General features: G+C 35.7%; 1 protein-coding gene across 1 annotated transcript in view; it reads left to right on the top strand.

Annotated features, from left to right (window-relative positions):
- Window positions 1–19,325, top strand: part of si:dkey-12j5.1 — a 152,982-nt gene that overhangs the window by 21,713 nt on the left and 111,944 nt on the right. Inside the window, exon 8 of the mRNA XM_087287177.1 lies at window positions 312–380. Within this exon, the coding sequence (XP_087143303.1) occupies window positions 312–380 (69 nt within the window). The remainder of the gene's footprint in view (window positions 1–311; window positions 381–19,325) is intronic.

Genomic DNA, 19,325 nt, shown 5'->3' with positions numbered 1-19,325 from the left:
ACCAAAATAGGATCTTTTATAATGCATAATTGGGGCTCTTTTATTGACAAAAATGGTCTACCTTCTAATAAAGTTTTAAAAAGCTTAACTGTTTTTAACAATTATTTTAACTGTTTTCAAGCATACTAGATGAATTATTGAATAAAAAAAAAAGAAACCCAAACTTTTGAATTTGTATTTGGTAATTACACATAAAATCAAGGTCTTCTCTAAAATGAGCTTTTATATAATTATTACATCAAATCACATCAAGTCAAGTACCCTTCAGTCATTTAAATTAAATTTATTATTCATTGTTTTGTGTGCTTCAGAGCAAAATGCCACCTTACGAATCCAGAATAACAACAGCCAAACTGCTGATCGAGGCTGAGGAGTATGAGGTAAGACTGTATTCTAACACTTTATAAATGCTTCAATCTGTTTCCTTTAAGTATAGAAATCTCATGTTTTAGACTGTTCAATGTTCCTCAGCCAGGCTGAACTGAAGTGTCTGCTGAAATATGAAACAGAATGTATCAGATCTGTCAGTAGTCTTTTTGAGGTCTTAGCTTTGATGGTGATTCCCTATATGTAAATCAAACTGATGAGCTGTACTCGAGCTATTGGTTTAGAAACTATCTTATAATAGTGCACATGTGTTCTAGAGTCAGTCTTAATGTATTATCAGGTGGAAGCACAGTTAAGTCCAAGACAGTCTATTCTCGCTGTGCAAGCAACTTTAAAGACCTATAGAATACATCTTGTACAAGTACACTAATATTAGCTGTATGTCTAATAAACAGGCTTAAAGCTGTCAGTGCTGTGTTTAATGAGAGGGTTTAATGTGTGCTGCGCTGCCGCTGTGGAGTAAACCTTCAGCCAGTGTGTTGTAATACTGTATAATTGTCAGCGGGGCAATTATTTACTATTTAAAGATGGCTCTGGCTGCTGGGAGGCTGGTGAGGTGAAGTCAGTAAGCTATATCATGTAAAGAAACGCTAAAGATACTATTATTATTTTTAAAAAAAGCAATTTTTTTATTGTATTTTCTGTTCCTGTCAAATGCTAAATACAGCAACATGCACGTGACAAAAAGAACCATTATACTGGATGTTTGTTGAAATGGTGTGAGTGCACTGAATTGTATCCGTTCATAAATACACATGCAATCAGTGCATTGGGAGCACACATATCATATGTGGTTTGTTCGTACATGATTATAACAGACCCGAGCATCATTACTGTATGTTTAGATATGTAGCTTTCATGTCATTTGGGAATGTTTTGCCTGCGTTTCACACTGTGAGATCCGTGAGGGCTTGTGCTCCTCTGAAACATTCACACAATATGACAGAGCTCATGTTTTAAAGCTAAACACACACTGGTATGAATAATTCACTGAAAAGCAGCCATGAATCACTCTTCTCTCTGCCACATCTGTTATAATCAGCCTGGTTTTCTGTACATTTTTGTTTTGAAGTGATTGTTTTGATGCTTTCATGCTTACTCGATCCTTGGACTGAAAGCTTTCAGAGAGTTTTGTGGCTTAAAATGGGACAGAATGATTTATTGGGTACCCTTTTACAATAATTTTGTTTTAGTTATCATTAGTTATTCCATTTCTTAACATGAATTGACAATGAACAAAACAAGTTGAGCTGAACTGTTAAGTTATTTGTATAGTGTGAAGGAGTCCCACAGCTCTTTTAAACTTCTGAACAAAAGCATGTCCACGGTTATTAATGCTAAGACTATAGATTTGTTTCCCTTTAAACTCCTTACTCCTTTTCAATCAGTGCAAAGGTGTCCGCTGAATAATGCAGGAATGGTATTTTATTTGCACTTTACAATGACCTTTTCAGTGGAGTGTGAGTGTGCTGGAAGACCTTTTTTTGTGCAGAGAGTGTGAACGGCCTGACACCTGTCCAGCACTCGGAGAGAGGTATCGCAGAAAGCGAGAGAACAGAGAATTTAAGTAACAGCGAAAAAAGGAAAGGAGAAGAATGACAGGGTCGAGAGACAGTAAGAAATACGGCAGGACCAGGATGAGCTGCTGTAAAAGTCAGTTCCAGAGAGAGAATGATAAATTGACAGCAGCGAGCAGCACACTTTTTCTTTAGTTCTCTTTCACACTTGCTTATGTTTGTTCAGCTCATTCTGAGGAGACAGTGAAGGCAGCCTGACTTTTAAAAAGCGTCTGCTCTCCCTTAGCCCAACACAAATAGAATCTCCTCTCAGCACGGGGGACGTATTAATATTAAAACCAGTCACCTGGCTGTCTGTCAGAATGATGCCAAAGGTTGTAGGGTCGTTTCTGTGACAGCGGGTGTTTAGACAGAAGCCGGGCCCCCCAGCAGCAGGGCTCTTTGATTGGACAGCTGGGAAAGGTGAGCACTTCTAAATGGAGAGAAAGAGAGTACGAGAAAAAGTAGGATTGCTAATTTAGATATATAGTGGCAGTCCAGACGTCCAGTAAAAGTGCTGGGATTTGACTGTTATGATCACTTTTGTCAGATTATAAAATGTATAAAACTGACTGAATAAGGCTACTTGCAGCGTGATGTCATAAAAAAGCACAGACATAACAAATTTGCATGCATAATTCTTACTGTAAAAAAAAAAATCAATAACTGTAAAAATGCTTTAAGTTAAATGTTAAAAGTTTCCTTAATGTATACAGTGGTCCCTTGTTAATCGAGGGAGTTACATTCTAAAAATAACACGCAATATGCGAAATCCGTGAAGTATTCAGCTTTATTTTTTACAATTGTTATAGATGTTTTAAGACTAAAACCCCTCACTACACACTTTATACACTTTTTTCAGACAGGCATGAACATTTCACACTTTTCTCTCTTGTTTAAACACTTATGCTATTTTTCTTCTTTATGTAATGAACCAAAGATTAATTTATTCTGTAATGGCACTCTGCAGCCACATAACTTCTACCTTTCTTTAGTATGTCCAGAACTCCAACTTTTTGTGCGATGGTTAGCATTTTCCTCTGCCTCTTTTGGTGCTACTGTTGGTGCCTTTGAGGGTGCTAAACGGTTCATCAACATTTTGGGGTTTGTTGGAGAGAAAACATGGAAACATACAGTATAGTACTTCAGAGTCACACTGTTAGCTATCAAAGATTTATTTAAATTTGGCAAGCTGAAAGCATTCTGTACTGTATAAGAAACATGGCTCCTGACAAAGATTGATTGGCAATGCGTCTCCTTAGAACTATAAGGTTCTATCTGACTTTTTTGTCAAAATTGAGTTATTGACATATTATTAAATGACAACTTATTTACATTATGGGATGTTTTTTTTAATAAGTTGTTTACATTTTATTAAAAATGTACTGTTTATTAAAACAAAAAACAAATGTTACACATATACTGTTTTTTTTTTTGTTTTTGTTTTTTTGCAAAATGCAAAATCTTAAAATCATTCAGAACACAGATAGAACCTTATAATTCCAAGGTGACGAATGATCTACAGCCAGTCAGGATGCAGAACACTGAAAAGAAAAGGAGTGCTGTATAAAAAAGGCATGTTGAATTGCCCTAAAAAAAAATCAGCAAAACTGCAAGGCTGTGAAAGGTGGACTGCGTTATAGCAAGGGACCACTGTACAGTGAATAACTGTAAAACGACTTTTAGAGAATTCCATGCATGACATTTTTTATGCTTCTTTGTTGACATTACTAGTTTATTTTTCCCATTAGTTATGTGTATTAGTTATGTGTACATTCCACAAATTATATAAAAGACAAATTTGAGACAGAAAGTGGAATAACCTTTGCTGGTGAATAGTAGTCAAGTATATGGGAATTTCATTGTAAATCAACAAGTTCATTCAACTTTAAAGAGTTTAAACATTATTGTACATTATTAGATATTTCAAAATACCAGCAGTAACATTCAAATATACCAACAGGTCTCCAAAATGATATATATTTAGGGAATGTATGTATAATCAAAAATATTAGAAATAAATACAGGAGGCTCTTGAACATATATTTGAAAGAGATATACCTTTAGAAAGTAAGTTGTTATATTGTGGCTGTGTAATTCAAGATACAGTAACGGCAGACAATAAATACCTGATGCATGCTCTCAGGGCTGCCAGTAAAAAAGCAATCACAATTGGATAGATGCAACTATTGAGATCTATACAATAGAAATAAATCACTTCTGTAGTTCACTTAAAGAAGGATATATTCCTGGGAAAATTGAGAAAATGGGTTGAATATATTTTATGTAGATCTATGAGATCTTTCTATTAGAATATGAACATACCGCTGAAGTCAGAATTGTTACCCTCCTTTGAAATTTTTTTTGCTTTTTTTTTTTAAATATTTCCCAAATGATTTTTAACAGAGCAAGGCTATTTTCACAGAATGTCTGAGAATATTTTTTCTTCTGGAGAAAGTTTCATTTGTTTTATTTCTGCTAGAATAAAAGCAGTTTTTAATTTTATTCAAACCAAAAATTATTATCCCCTTTAAGCTATATTGTTTTCGATAAGTCTACAGAACAAACCATCATTATACAATAACAGGCCTAATTAGCCTGACCTACCTAGTTAACCTACTTATCCTAGTTAAGCCTTGAAATGTCACTTTAAGCTGTGTAGAAGTGTCTAGAAAAATATCTAGTAAAATATTATTTACTGTCATCATGGAAAAGATAAAATAAATCCGTTATTAGAAATAGTTTTTTTTAACTATTATGCTTAGAAATGTGCTGAAACAATCTTCCCTCCATTAAACAGAAATTGGGGGAAAAATAAACAGGGGTGCTAATAATTCTGACTTTAACTGTATATACGTATACACACATTAGCATGTATTTGTATATCAGTTGAGCGTCTTCTATTTGTTTATACAAACAAAACAAAATCCGGTCTTCTATACAATAAGCTAAAGGAAAATGAATAATTGTTTTACCATGTTTATATTACAAGTCTATTTTTTATTTACTACATTTATTAAATAAATAAATGTAGAAATTACACTTTTTCTATTGCTTAAAATAGTATGTTTTCCTTGGAATAAATTAAAGATGAGTTCTTGTTACATATATTTGCTTGCTTTATATACCTAGCATGTGCCCTTTTCCAGTAATGTAGTGCATGAGCACATTCAATATTAGTTTTACTGGCTGTGGATGTAACTGTCAGACAGTGGCAATTCAAAATGAGTTTTGAGGACTCTGGAGAATATGTATGTGTGTGTGTGTATGTGTTTGTGTGTAGTGGGAGTGCATGCTGCATGAGCTATATCTCAATATTAGCCAGGGCCTTTTCCTGCTCCACTCCAGCTGGGTCAAAGCCTGACACACTCTGTGACAGCACAAGATTGATGTCTTCCTTTGCTAGTGGGCTGAACAGAGGGAGGAGAGGACCAGAGTCACTGAAGGAGGGATGGAGAGAGAGCAGAAGGAGATATAGTTGTATGAAATGCCGCAGTTGGGAGGTGAAAAAAGTCTTGCCCTTTAAACAAAGTGACGATTGCAGTAGAGGACTTAATTATCTTTAAAGAGCGAAATGTTTAAAAGAAACTCAAACCCTGGGGACCCACGCGCAAGGTTATTCAAATACCCGGACCCCTGAGCTAATTAGCCTCTAATGACCACAAACCTGGATGCAACTTCAAAGAAAACTGTACTTTTTACTTGACCCGCAAGTGAGCAGTGACCTCAAAAAGTAATGGGGCTATTAAGTTATACTTAAATTGAGTGAATGTCACTGCATTATATTACAATATGTCAAATCTGTATTATTATTATTATTTTTACTTGAATTGCTTAAAGTTAAACATTTGAAAAATTACTTAAAGTGTCATGAAAGCCCCCTCTTTCGGTCCAAGTCTACCTCAGAATTTAAATATAAAAAGAAATGCATGATGGGTGTGGAGCACTGCAAGCAGAGGGAGGAGTGGGTTTGGCCAGCAGAGTAGGGGGAAAATAAGGTGGCAAACTACAGTCAGTTGGCTCACAAAATGAGACAAACTGTTAGGAGCCCATGATTTTTTTAGTTTACAAAGTTAAAATGCAAAGAAATAAACAAAGTAATTTAATGCCCTGCTACATATTCGTAATGTCATATTGACATAACCACAATTTGTTATATCATTATAAAGATAATCATGTTTGTATAAACACTATAAATAAGGAGGACTTCTCTCCTCCTCAATCCCTGGGTCTAAATGCAGACGCAGTGCTGCAGGTCTCTTGCCCCGTCTATTCCAACCATTAGGCCTGCCAGTAATCTGGAGGATTTTTAAATCTAGCCGAACACAGCAGTGCAGAAATATGCTGTGTCTGAATGGTAACAAACTCAAGTGATAAAAGATAAAGTTCGCCATTCTCCAATACTTGTACAGCTCTCCCGACAAAAATGCTTGCTGCAAATTGACTTTTTTTTTCTTGTAATATGTATTAAAAACTCTGCGTACCCAGTACCAGGTCGGTGATGTCAATTACTTTCGCATTCTTTAAATATTAAAGGTATGTACATTTTTTTGAAGGGGTTTATTATTAGACAGACAACATATACTATTATTTTAATCACTTTCAACAGTGTTTTATGGAACTTCAAAGGGTATTCTTTAAAATTATACCTAACTTTTGCATGTACACCTCTGCATGTGGATTTTGGGAAGCGTTTTAATTTGGGTAGGCAAAATCTGGGCGGAAAGCCCAATAAAGCACTTGGCATTAAGAGGTTAATACTAATATTTACAAAGATATCTCAACTAAAGATTTTTAGTCAAGCAGCGTGTGGTCAAACATGTTTTCAATGAACTGTTAGATCTAGTCAGCAAAACTTGTCTCAACTATTTACACAGGTTTTTTTCAAAATGGCTGATCCATTTAAAAATAATTTTTTTAATGGATCATTAAATTATTGAATGATTCATGGACTGATTGATTAATTGTATGAGTTCTTTTGAATCCTCAAGGTCATTGCTTTAAAAAAAATTCTTTCATTTTATCCTGAATAAAGCGTGTCACACAGGGTTCACACAGGATTATGAATATGAGACTTTTAGGTCCTTTACCTTGTGACACAAGAACATGCTACTGTATATATGTCCAAGCAGTTTTTTTTTCTGTATGTCCAACGTTTTTTTTTTTTTTTTTTTTTTATGGTTTGGAAGCGATTATGAGATCTTAATGCAGGACATGATGGAGTTCATGGATCATTTATTGTGGGGTTTGAGCCTACAACCTTTTGGTTTGATTCAGTTTTCTATGCCACGTTACTTCTTTGATGTGATTTGTACTTGTCAGAATTTCTGACTGCAAGGGTTTTGTTGATGTCAGGAAACCTTTATACAGGATTAACATTGTGGCAGCTATAGATGTGGCTTTTATAGTGATTTTCCTCTGAGTAAAGGAGCATATGACAGTCTCTCAGAGACTAAGCTGGCTTTAAGGCTTTAACACATTTCCACATCTTCACCTGGTATGAATAATGCTGTTTTTTTTCATTCTCTTTCTCATTCTGCTCTTTTGTTGTGTGTGTGTCGCAGCTCTACGAGAGAGTCATCAGTAATTCAGACCGGCTCTGATAAGAATGATAATTTGGGAAGATTCGCTCTTCCTTCAGTCTGTCTCAGGAGGCTGTAAAAGAGGACTGAATAGTATTTTTTAGAAGCAATTAAGTCATACGAAAATTAAGGCTTTGATTTTCAAATTTTTTTCTTCTTAGAATATTATTAAGTCTTCATGGTATGAGTCTTTTTTTATTTTGTAGTTTTATGTTAGTCTGTTTAGTTCCTGTTCCTTTAATGACAACTGTCCGTGTCTGTTGCTCCTTTTAAAGTACTGATGTGATTGCTGCCTTGATCTAATTAGGTAACATAAGTTCATTACAGACCGATTCTTTAATTTGCACCTCTTATATGTCAAAACAAGTGTGTCATGGCAATAAAATTGCCAGTACTGTCAGAAGTAAAGGTACGAGGGTGATCACTTGGGTGGTACCTTCTAAAAAAAGAACACTTTTGTACTTTTTAGGTACTAATATGTATAAACTAATATATACATTTAAGATATCAATACTGAAAATTTTGGTATAATATGTACTTTTTGAAAAGGTACTGCCAGAGTGAAAGCTTCTGTGTAGCTTTATTTCTGAATGGATGTAGCAGTAAGCTCCTGTCTTAATGAGTGATTTATTGATTATTTGTTTCAGTTAGTTAAAAATGGTTGATTTTCTTAGAAATTAAGATTGTAAATTTTTTCTCAATAGATAGCTGAACCATTAACTAAAATTTTGAATTCAAAAACCTATTGACCTAATGTGTCATTGTGTTGTTCTGCCATGCACAAATGTTCAACCTCTGCTTTTTTAAAACAACTTTTTTGGTAAAAGGTTACTCACTCAATATTAACTCGTTATTTGCAGAGTTCATACAGGTGCTGGAAATCCTTGAAAATGCTTGAATTTTTATTTAGTGTTTTCAAAGTTTGTAAAGTGCTTCGGTTTTGGAGAAAGCACTTGAGAATGGAATTGTTTTGCTTTCGTAATTGTTTTTCTTTCTATAAAATATAGAAAAAATATGAGTTCATAAATAGAGTTAATGACAGCAATTCAATGTTCAACATGCCATCAAAAATAAAAAACATACCTTTTACTACTATGGAATACTATAGCAAATAACATCTGACATAATGTGATCGCATATGTATGGAAATATGTCATTTGCCACTGCCACGTAAAAAATGCACCTGGAAAGTGCTTGAGGAGTAAACCTTGAAAATGTAAATGTAAAAAAAAAATCTATAGAACATTTGCAATCATGCTCACCCAGTAATATTCAAGAAAACGGCACTCTTGTGTGATTTTAATGAACTACATATAAAGTGACTGAAGAATAAAAAAAAATCAGAGAGAGAGAGAGAGATTTGTAAAATATCTCTGTGTGACCCTGGAGTTTCTGTGCGTCTACAATCAAGTCGACGGTCAGCCATTGGGCTGTTGCTCCAGCTTCTTGGCCAGCTGAAGAGAGCGCTTTGACAAATTAGAATGTGAGTGTGATGTAGATAAGTGTACATTTCTCAAATATTTGAAAACAATATGGATTATCAGATATATTTGCAGAACTGAATCCCTGGTGGTGAATGACAATTACTACAATGGTACTAAATGCTGCTTTGTTAACACTTAATTTGTCCACATCACAAGTTTGGTTTCCCTTTGCGAAATGCGAAAACAGACTACTGCCCCCCCATGGAGCAGAATGCAGAACGTGGCCCTCGCTTCAGTTGGCTTTTTGGGTGTTCACACGCAGCTTTTTGGTGTAGACGTGATTCAGTGTGAGATGACAACACAGTTGGGATTTGTTTTTCATAGCTGTTTGGCAATGGCTTGGTGTGTCCAGGCTCATAAGTTCACTGCCAGTCTAATGCCACTCTGAGCTTTTCTCTAATTGAGATAATGCTTCTCTATGGCTCTAAGCTGGAATGATTGGCTGACGCTTTTAACGGTGGTTAGAGGAACTTTTAGCTAATGAAAAGAATAAAATGTTCATCAGGCCCTGCCACTGAATCACAGAGCACAAATCAAACTGTTATTTGATATAACTTTAAAGCTTTAGAAAGAGCTGAGAGGCTTGAGTGATGAACCATTGGATATGCACACACACAACACACACACACAAGCACTTTAAAATAAAGATGCCAGAGGCTGTTTGTTCATCGTATCTTATATCTATAATCAAAAATTGTTTTTTCTGCAGAGAGCTTATAACTTTGAATTTGAGTTTAAAAAGCCCATCAGATGTTTGAAGTGAGCAGGGCCTGCACAGTCATTGAGTTATTCTGACATTCCACTCATTTATATTCTTTTATTCTTAAATCATTCATGAATGTTTAATATTTAATAATGTATAATGTAAGGTCCTTGGATTATAGACATGTGCATTAGATATAGCACAGTATCATTCATAGTTCTTAATATGTATAATTTACATCTCTTAAATTTCGGTTTAATGTCAAATTCCAGTTCGTTGAATCTTGCAAACTTAATTATGAAAGAATCCTATTTTTTATAGATGCAAACCTTTCCTCTGCTCCATATACTTGCTGCGCTCAGATTTGCCTTCTTATACTATGCCTTAACACAGTGTTTCTCAACCACGTTCCTGGAGGACTACCAACACTGCATGTTTTGTCAGTCACACCCATTACAGCTCTTTCAGTTTCTGCTAATGAGGTGATGATTTGAATCAGGTGTGTTTGATTAAGGAGCTGGTGGTCCTCCAGGAATGTGGTTGAGAAACACTGCTCTAATAGTTTGTACTGCATTTGTACCGATGGAGGGAATGTAAAATAGAAAATACAAGTTCACAGCATCAGGCAGAATTAAAAGCTTTTTTTACAGCTAAAATCAGAGAAAATGAATGAGACCAGAAGTCTCAAGCCAATAAAGTTCCAATGGCTGCTCTCGTTCATACATAAAAGTATAAGATCCATAAAACAATCTGAAAAGCTGGGGAAGGTCTTGTTTTTGAGTTTTGTTATAAGCTCTTCACACGTTGGCACTTTTTCACAACAGTAAAAAGTGATTAATGGATGAATAGTCTTTAGCAGTCTTATTTATCCACCAAGTGTATCATTTAAAACATTTCCAAATTAAGTTAATCTATTCTTCAAATTTCCACTTGAAATATTGCTTATTCATTGCATATCCTCACCTAATGAATTGTCATTTGTAAACTTAAAATATACTACAGGGCTTATTGTTTCTGACTGGCTGATGAAGATGAATGAATAGTTAAAATCATTCCAGGCAGATTTTGACCACATTACAGTTCATCAAATGATTTCAGCGGGAATAACTTATTTTTTCATTCTTCTTATAAATTTGAAATGACAAGCTGGTGAATAAATGAGTTTCATTCCTGTTCATTTTCAAGTTTAATTTTTAGCTTGAACTATTCTTTTTAAAAAGGTGTTGCAGTTGCAGTTCCAATATATATTGTACATGTATGTCATTTCACAACCGAACAACCACCCTCAAACACCATTCCTCATTTACACTTCAAGATCCTATATCATTAAAATATGAAGGTTAATTTAATTCACATGCTGTAAATATGAAGGCTTCAGCCGTCTTGATGATTTAAAATAGTTTTGCTAGTTGGATGCATAAACCACAGTCACATCCACTGACAAACACACTCTCAGCGATTGCGGTAAACAGCTGATAAATAATGCAACGATCAGGCTTAATTAGAAGCTGCTGATGAGTCATAAATTCTCATTTGAATATTCTGTCCCAGTGAAGCCTTGTTACTAAAACAAGCCGGCCCTAATCATTAATTATTCGTTGTCTGTCCTGTCTCCAGTGATTGCTGGGGAAGAAAGCCTGTTTGCTTTTTAACACAACACTAGAGCACTGGCAGGGATAAAGCGATCAAAAGAGATGAAACAGACACGTTGTTTGTTTGCGCCCATGTGTGTGTTAGATTGCAAATGTACAGACTGCTGCATTGTGGGACGTTTTAGTGTTATTAGCCTTTACATTTGCAGGCGTATGTGCAATGTGGGACATTTTAGGCTAATAACGCTATTCATGATTAATGTGTTCCACTGTGTTCATACATACACACACACACACCATGTTTAACGGCCTCATAAGTCATATTCGGAGATCAGAAGAATGTGTCCTGTCATAAGGTCGTATGAACGAGGTTAACGGTGTGTGTGGTAACCTTTTCACACACTCTCAGTAGACGCGAGATGGGCCATTAGCTCTTTTCCAGGACATTTTCTCATACACAAAACGTTCTTGGGCTGGGAACACGAGCCTGATTTAAATCTTTCCCTGAGCTGTTTTATGAGATGTCAGTCCAGCCTTATTTTACCGCATGTGCACTGCATTGGGTCACATGTGTTTAGAAAGGCCAAGGCCTCTATTTTTTACATCTCAGGAGTAGGAACTATATGAGACCCAGTGTTGTGTAAGTTGTAAGCAGAACTCGGGACAAGAATTGATTGGTGAATGCTGGTGTGGGCGTTAAGATGTGGAATGCAAGTGTGGGTGAATTGTGGGCGCTTAAAATGATGTGCGATTTCTGCAAAGTGGACATATAAAAATGAATAAATGAGGCAAATCAATTAGTATTTATTAACTCTCAGAAGCAAGAAGTATGTATCAATAAGGTCGTTTTATTCTGGAAGTGGCAAGTGATGGAATCGCTCCATGTTGGTGCCTGTCTCATATGTGGTGAAAGTGTTTTGACCGGTCGAGTGTGGTGTGGTGTTGCAGGTCAGACATTGCCATATGATTAGTCAACAAGGTCACATTTGTATTTGCTCAAATCAAACACAAATGTTGTGTGTTTCTGCAAAACATCAGTATTGCAGGAAGATCTGTCCCACGCAAGTCTTGTCAGATCCTGCATTGCCTTGCTGGTGGTCTACCTGCTTATGCCATCTACCTGCATGGATTTTGATTTCTCGTTTTTTCATTTTTAAGTTCAGTCTGAGTCTGACTGGGCTTGGTGAGCCCTGCACATTTTGTGTGTATTAAAGTTATTGGCAGTTTATTCAATTTAGAAAGTTACTAGTTTGGTGGTCTACCAACCCAGTTTTATTTAATAATGTTTATTCGTATTATTGGCAGTTTATTTAATAAAGTCAGTTATCACAGTCTATTAACTGTTACCGCAGTTAATAAAGACAGTTACTACAGTTATTCAATAAAGACCGATATGCACCAGCCATATCACCCAGCAGCCCAAGGCCGCTTACTCACAGAAACTAAGCAGGACTGCGGCTGATCAGTACCTGGATGAGAGACAACATTGAAAAAACTATGTTGGTAGTGGTGTTAGTGAGGTCAACAGGGGACGCTTTACCTGCGGTCTGTTTAAAGGGGACACTATACTGTCAGTGGGCTCCATCTTTCAGGTAAGATCTTAAACCGATGTCCTGACTTTTTGGTATTAAAATCCCTTGGCACTTCTCGTAAATAGTGGGGGTGTAACCCCGGTGTCCTGGCCAGGGCCGGAGCAAGCTAAACTGCCGCTCTATGCAAAGAACGATCATGCCGTCCTAAACCCGAAAGTGAAAACAAAAGTGAACGTTATCAAAGTGAGAGCAGGTGGTGAGGGGGGTGTCGCGGATGCTGGTGTGAGGGGGGTGTCGCGGATGCTGGTGTGTGGTAAGTGCACTGGTAGTGTTGTCCTTTGGCTTTCATCACATCATCCAAGTGGATGTTAAACACTGGTGGTGGTGTGATTGTGAAGCGATTTGGGTTTATGGCCATATACAATAAATGCGCCATATAAATACACATTACTTAACCAGTTTGGTGAATACATAACTGCCAAACCCATAACAAATAGCAGGTTCATTTAAAAAGTACTGTGTGGTTGAGAACCACAATAGAATTTAATATTTTCAGTTTGAGTGAAACAGTTTAGTTAACTTTTATTTATTTTTAAATGAACACTTAAAAATTGTTTAATATTTTATGTAGCTAAACAAAATGTTTAAAACTATGATACCATATTCCATATAGACCAAAATATTATTGACGTAAATGTCTTACTCATTTCTTAACCATGAAAATGTTGCACAACCTTTTTTTTAGTTGAAAAAGGTAAGTTATGCAAGTTATCTGTGTAACAAAAATTATATACACTCACCGGCCACTTTACTAGTACCGGGTTGGATGCACTTTTGCTTTCAGAACTACCTGAATCCTTCGTGGCATACATTTAACAAGGTACTGAAAATATTCCTCAGAGATTTTGGTCCATGTTGACATGATAGCATCATGCAGTTGCTGCTGATTTGTCGGCTGCACATCCTTGATGTGAATCTACCGTTTTACTCCATCCCAAAGGTACTCTATTGGATTTAGATCTGTTTACTGTAGATACCATTTTAATACAGTGAACTCTTTAAAATCTGTTTGAACTGCAGCAGATTGTCTTGACCATGTTTCTGATTGGCTGATTAGAAATTTGTGTTATAACTGCTTCTATGAGTTTATACTTTTAACGTCATAAACATGCAGTTGTCTTGCAACAAACACTGAGGAGACCCACAATATAATGTGGAGAAATGTGTTTAAATTAATATTCTAACTGTAGATTTAATGATATGTTGTTGTGTTATTTTATAATATGTCACTCACTTTGCACAAATTAAACAAAGAGCACATTTTTAGAGTACTGAAGCATCTGCTTATGCAGTTAAAGCAGGTATCCTCAAATAGCAGACCATGGTTCTTGCTCCAACCAGACTGCGAGACAATACTGACAATGGTTACACTACTTTATCATTTCTAGTATTGTACAGTTTAATGCGAGCAGGGTGACAGCAGTACACACCACAAGTGCCCAGGGTCATTTATGGTAATGTTTTCTTCAACACTATATTGTCAAATATTTATATCTAGAGGCAAATGTGCTTCGTTCAAACCCTTGTTCATCGGAGCATCCTCTCTGTACACATTGCTTCTCTACCCTGCTAAAGATGGAAAGCCCTACAGATGATGCAGTTATTTTGGGTGAGCAGAAAAACAGATCAATACTTTCACTAAAACACAGCAGAACATTGAAAGTAATCCAGGTTTGTGAGAAGATGTTTTTGCATCTGCATTTAGCATTTCTATTCAATGTGGTAAAAGCATTTCATTAAAAAAAACACAGTTAAGTACTTGAGAAAATTGTTATTCATTAATTTATAAATTTTCCTTAGGCATAGTCCATTAGGGGTCCCCACAGTGGAATGAACCAAAAACTATTCCAGCACATGTTTTATGCAGCGGATGCCCTTCCAGCCGCAACCCAGTACTGGGAAACACCCATACACTCTCACATTCACACACACTCATACACCACGGCCAATTTTTGTTTATCCAAATCCTCTATAGCGCATGACTTTGACTGAAACAGAAGCACCCAGAGAAAACCCATATGAATACAGAGGGAACATGCTAAATTCACATAGAAATGTCATTGAACCAGCGACGTACTTGCTGTGAGGTGACAGTGCCAACCACCGTGCCTCCCAGAAAATTATTACTAAATGATAAAGAAACAATTTAAAGACTAAGGCTTATCGTAATGAGGGAGTTTGATTTATTATGTATATCATTTATTTATTTTTTGTTGAATATGCCTGCTTAATTTAAGCAAAATATACAAATGGTTTACACTTCAAGCTGAAAAAACCTATAGAGTATTTATTTTTTAATCAGGTGACTTTCTGCCATATATACAGTTAGGTGCATAAATATTTGGACATTGACACAATTCTAACATTTTGGCTCTGTACACCAACACAATGGATTTGAAGACAATGTGATTTAACTGCAGACTGTCAGCTTTAATTTGAGGGTATTTACACCCAAATCAGGTGAACGCTGAAGGAATTACAACAGTTTGCATATGTGCCTCCTACTTGTTAAGGGTCCAAAAGTAATTGGACAGTTGGCTTCTAAGCTGTTCTATGGGCAGGTGTGTGTGTTCAATCATTATTCTAATTACAATGAGCCATTGGCCATGGAACAGCTTAGAAGCCAATTGTTCAATTACTTTTGGACCCTTAACAAGTGAGAGACACATATGCAAACTGTTGTAATTCCTACACCGTTCACCTGATTTGGATGTAAATTGAGCTTAAAGCTGACAGTCTGCAGCTGAAGCACATCTTGTTCGTCTCATTTCAAATCGATTATGTTGGTGTATAAAGCCAAAAATTGTTAGAATTGTGTCACTAACTGTAGATGTCAAAATACTAATAGTCAGATAAATCATTTTTATACAGTTTTTTAAACAAGTAATGTAAATGAAAAAAATCAATCAGCTATTCTTTCGGGTTTGTGGACTATGTATGGTTTAAAAGATATGAAGGATTGCAATAAAACAGTTTGGGATAACATACATTTAAAAAAAAATTGAGGGCCCTGGTCCAAACAGTGCACAAGAAGAAGTCTGCTAGGACTCATTTTCTTTGCATTATTTTAAAATATTTGCGTTTAGTGTCATATTAAATCAATGACCACTGAAGATAAAAACTACACGATGATACAAATATTTAATATTAGACAATTAATAACAAACACTTATAACATTGGCCAGACTTTTTGCTCTAGTTTGTCTATTTATATAGGCGAGACATGGTCTCAGGTGCTGCTCTTTTATTGCTGAATGAGCTTTTCCATTGTTTTTCCAGTATGTCTGAGTGGGGAAGTGCTTTATGCTCAGTGTGTCTCTTTGTATTCACAAAATATGTCTGAGAGGAAGGGCATAAGAGGCTCTGTCTGTCTTGGTTTGTGTACTAATAAACAGCGCTGGCTCTAATGAATCAGTAATGTTCTGTTTACCCAGCTTAATGAACCACCGCTGATGAGGGCCTGTGTTGTGTGTGTGTGTGTTTGTGTGCTGCTTATTGTATGCATATAAAGGCTCTGAAACTACAGAGCATGATGAAAGAATGCGTTTATTGTTGTTTTTTTAACTCTTAATGTGAATGTGTGAGGCTGGAAGAAAGCATTATTATTATTATTATTTTTATAGTTTATAGTTGGCCTAATCTGTTAAGTTAATGACTTGCTTGTGTCTGTGCCATTGGCTCTTTGTGTGTGTTTGTGTGAAACTCTCTATCGATTGTTGTTAGCCGCTTGTGTATTCCTTTGGCTCTGGTTCGCTCTAATCTTTCTGTCAATGATGCCCTTGTCAACCAATAACAGACTGACTGTCTTGGAAACCCATTTGTTCTCACATAGACCTGTCAGTCATTCCAACTGTTCTAATGAGTTGTTTTGCCTTTGATGTGAATGCAGAGAAGATCAGCTCCAGAAATACAGCGCACTTTTGGGTTTCCTCCAGCTTACAGCATATAGAGAAACTGCAATTCCCTTTTGGCTCTAAACTTATCAACATCCTCGTTTAGCTGAATTTGTGGTTAGCTATCACTAAATTGTGTATACAGGGGTCCTTCGCTATAATGCACACCTTTCGTGGGCTCACAATTTCGCAGATTGTTTTTTCCATGCAATTTGACATGGTTTTTTTCTACCACGCATTGTGTTCTGCATTCTGATTTGCTTGTGTTCTGCATCCTGACTGGCTGTAGACCATTGTCAATCAATCTCCTTCATGTCGTGTCTCCTGTACAGTACAGAATGCATTCAGCTTCCCAAATTTGCATAAATCTTGATCACTAGCCTGCGGTAGCACCCAAAAGGCAGAGGAAGATGCTAACCAACGCACAGAAAGTTGAACTTCTAGACATGCTAAAGGAGGGTAGAAGTTACACGGCTGTAGGGCACCATTACGGAATAAATAAATGAAGATCAAATCGTTTTGATCTTTGGTTGCATTATATAATTCTGGACTTAGTTTTCTACGAATGTTTAAACTTTGAGAGTGTTTAAACAAGAGAGAAAAGTGAGAGAGGATTGTTACTTGATCGATCACAGATATTTGGTTATATTAGGTGGATACACAATAATGTAAAAGGATGATAGTAATAGTAAAAAAAAAGTATCACTAAATATACTAAATATAATAATACTTTAACCGCCCAAGTAAAAGTAGCCTGTGGGAAGCACCGGGTATGGATTTCAAAAGTGATTTTGGTTGGAATAACATCAGCAACATTGGGACATTTTTTTTATTTTTATTTTTTACCATTTAAGATATAAAGAGTTTAGCTCTAATGGACCAAAATGAAAAGCAAATAATAATCATTAGGTGTATTGCCATAATTGTGCAGGAAATGTGTTTTTGTCAAAACAGTGTGACCTCATAATCAGTCTAAATAAGTCTTTTATTTCTTAAGATTATAATAAAAACAATGTAAAATTACAAAATTCACATTAAAACAAGAAATAATGTTTTCTTTTTTTTCAGATTAAAAAATTATTTATATTTATTTATTTAGGTCAGGGCCCACTAGGAGGCCTTAGCAAACTTTTCAAGAGTTTTTGAATGCTTAATTAATGTAAAGCAAATTTCATGTAAGCAAAACAACTTAAAATCAGAATATTTTTTCACTTTAATTCATCCTGTCTCTGGTATTTTTCATTCATAATCAGTATTCTCATCTAATACAATTTTCTGAAGCTAAGCTTTAAACAAATGTTATTGAGTTGAAATTAGGGGTTTTCCTAAATACCTTGTTGCTAAAAGTGCTGTATATAAGTTTTTGACTTGACTAAAGCATAAACATACCATGATATGTTTTCAAATATAAGAAAAGCTAAGTGCTAAGCACATATAAGAAACATATTAAGTGAACATTCTTGTTTATCTGAAAAACAATGCTAAAGTCAGTTATTCTGCTTTGAAAATGTGAGTTACGTGCCGGAACGGCTGTCTTTGTTTTGGTCATTTAACACGCCCAATGCCAGTTTAGCCAATTATATTTCTGCATCCTGGGTTGCCTTGTTGGAAAACCGTGAATTTCATTTATTCAGTCAGCAAGCATGCGTCCGTGACCAAAATTCGACCTCTGGTGGACAGTAGCAGACTCCGAAATGAGACACAGATTCAGAGTTACATATGAGGTGGTTATGAATTAGCAAATAATATAAATATTATGAACGTAAACATTAGGTGAGCAGGTTACATTGTAACCCTGTGTCCTACCAACATGCTACGTGACAAGATTTGCAGTGATGAGCCATTTGGCTGCTTGCACCAGATGAAACAAGACAGAAATTTAAATACAGCCATTCAGAAGCACATAATATACACTGCTGCACTTCGACCCAATGGTAAGGTTTATAACCTAATTAAGTCACAGTTCGAAAGTTCGATTTCAATCAGTTTACTTTATTTTCAAGATCTGAGGTGAACTTTCTGCTGATGTTTACAGTAGCATGGCAATAAATATCATGTAGAATGGCATTCAGATTCAATTATAAGCATTTAACACTGAATAAAGCCCATGAGGTGTACCTGTGGTGATTATTGTCATAGTCATCTGTTGTTAAGCTGCAATATATAGAAGCCATTTCTAAAATATATATTTCAAGTGCTGGTTAGAACAAAACTTTTTAATATGGAAAATATTCCTTCTATTGCGTGCCGTTGCTTTTATTTAGAACACGACTTATATCAGCCTTAAGTCAGCCTTTAGGCTTGATAGCAGGCACATTGCTGTTGATGTTGTCAATCTGGCAGCCTGCTTTTGCATGTGTTTTGAAAAGGTTATGCAATAACTAGACTTGCTGTGAAACTTGCATACTTCATTATTAAATTTGTTAACATTTTTCACGAAATTATATCTGGAATGATGTAAATTTATCAGGGTCATCAGTATATTTTCTTTCATTTCAGACATTACTGTCATCAATACTTTTTGTCCTTTTGTCTT

The sequence above is a fragment of the Danio rerio genome, chromosome 16 (genome assembly GCF_052040795.2).
Source record: "Danio rerio strain M-AB ecotype USA chromosome 16, GRCz13ab, whole genome shotgun sequence".
Taxonomy (NCBI): Eukaryota; Metazoa; Chordata; class Actinopteri; order Cypriniformes; family Danionidae; genus Danio; species Danio rerio.
This window is presented reverse-complemented; position numbering and strand designations above follow the sequence as displayed.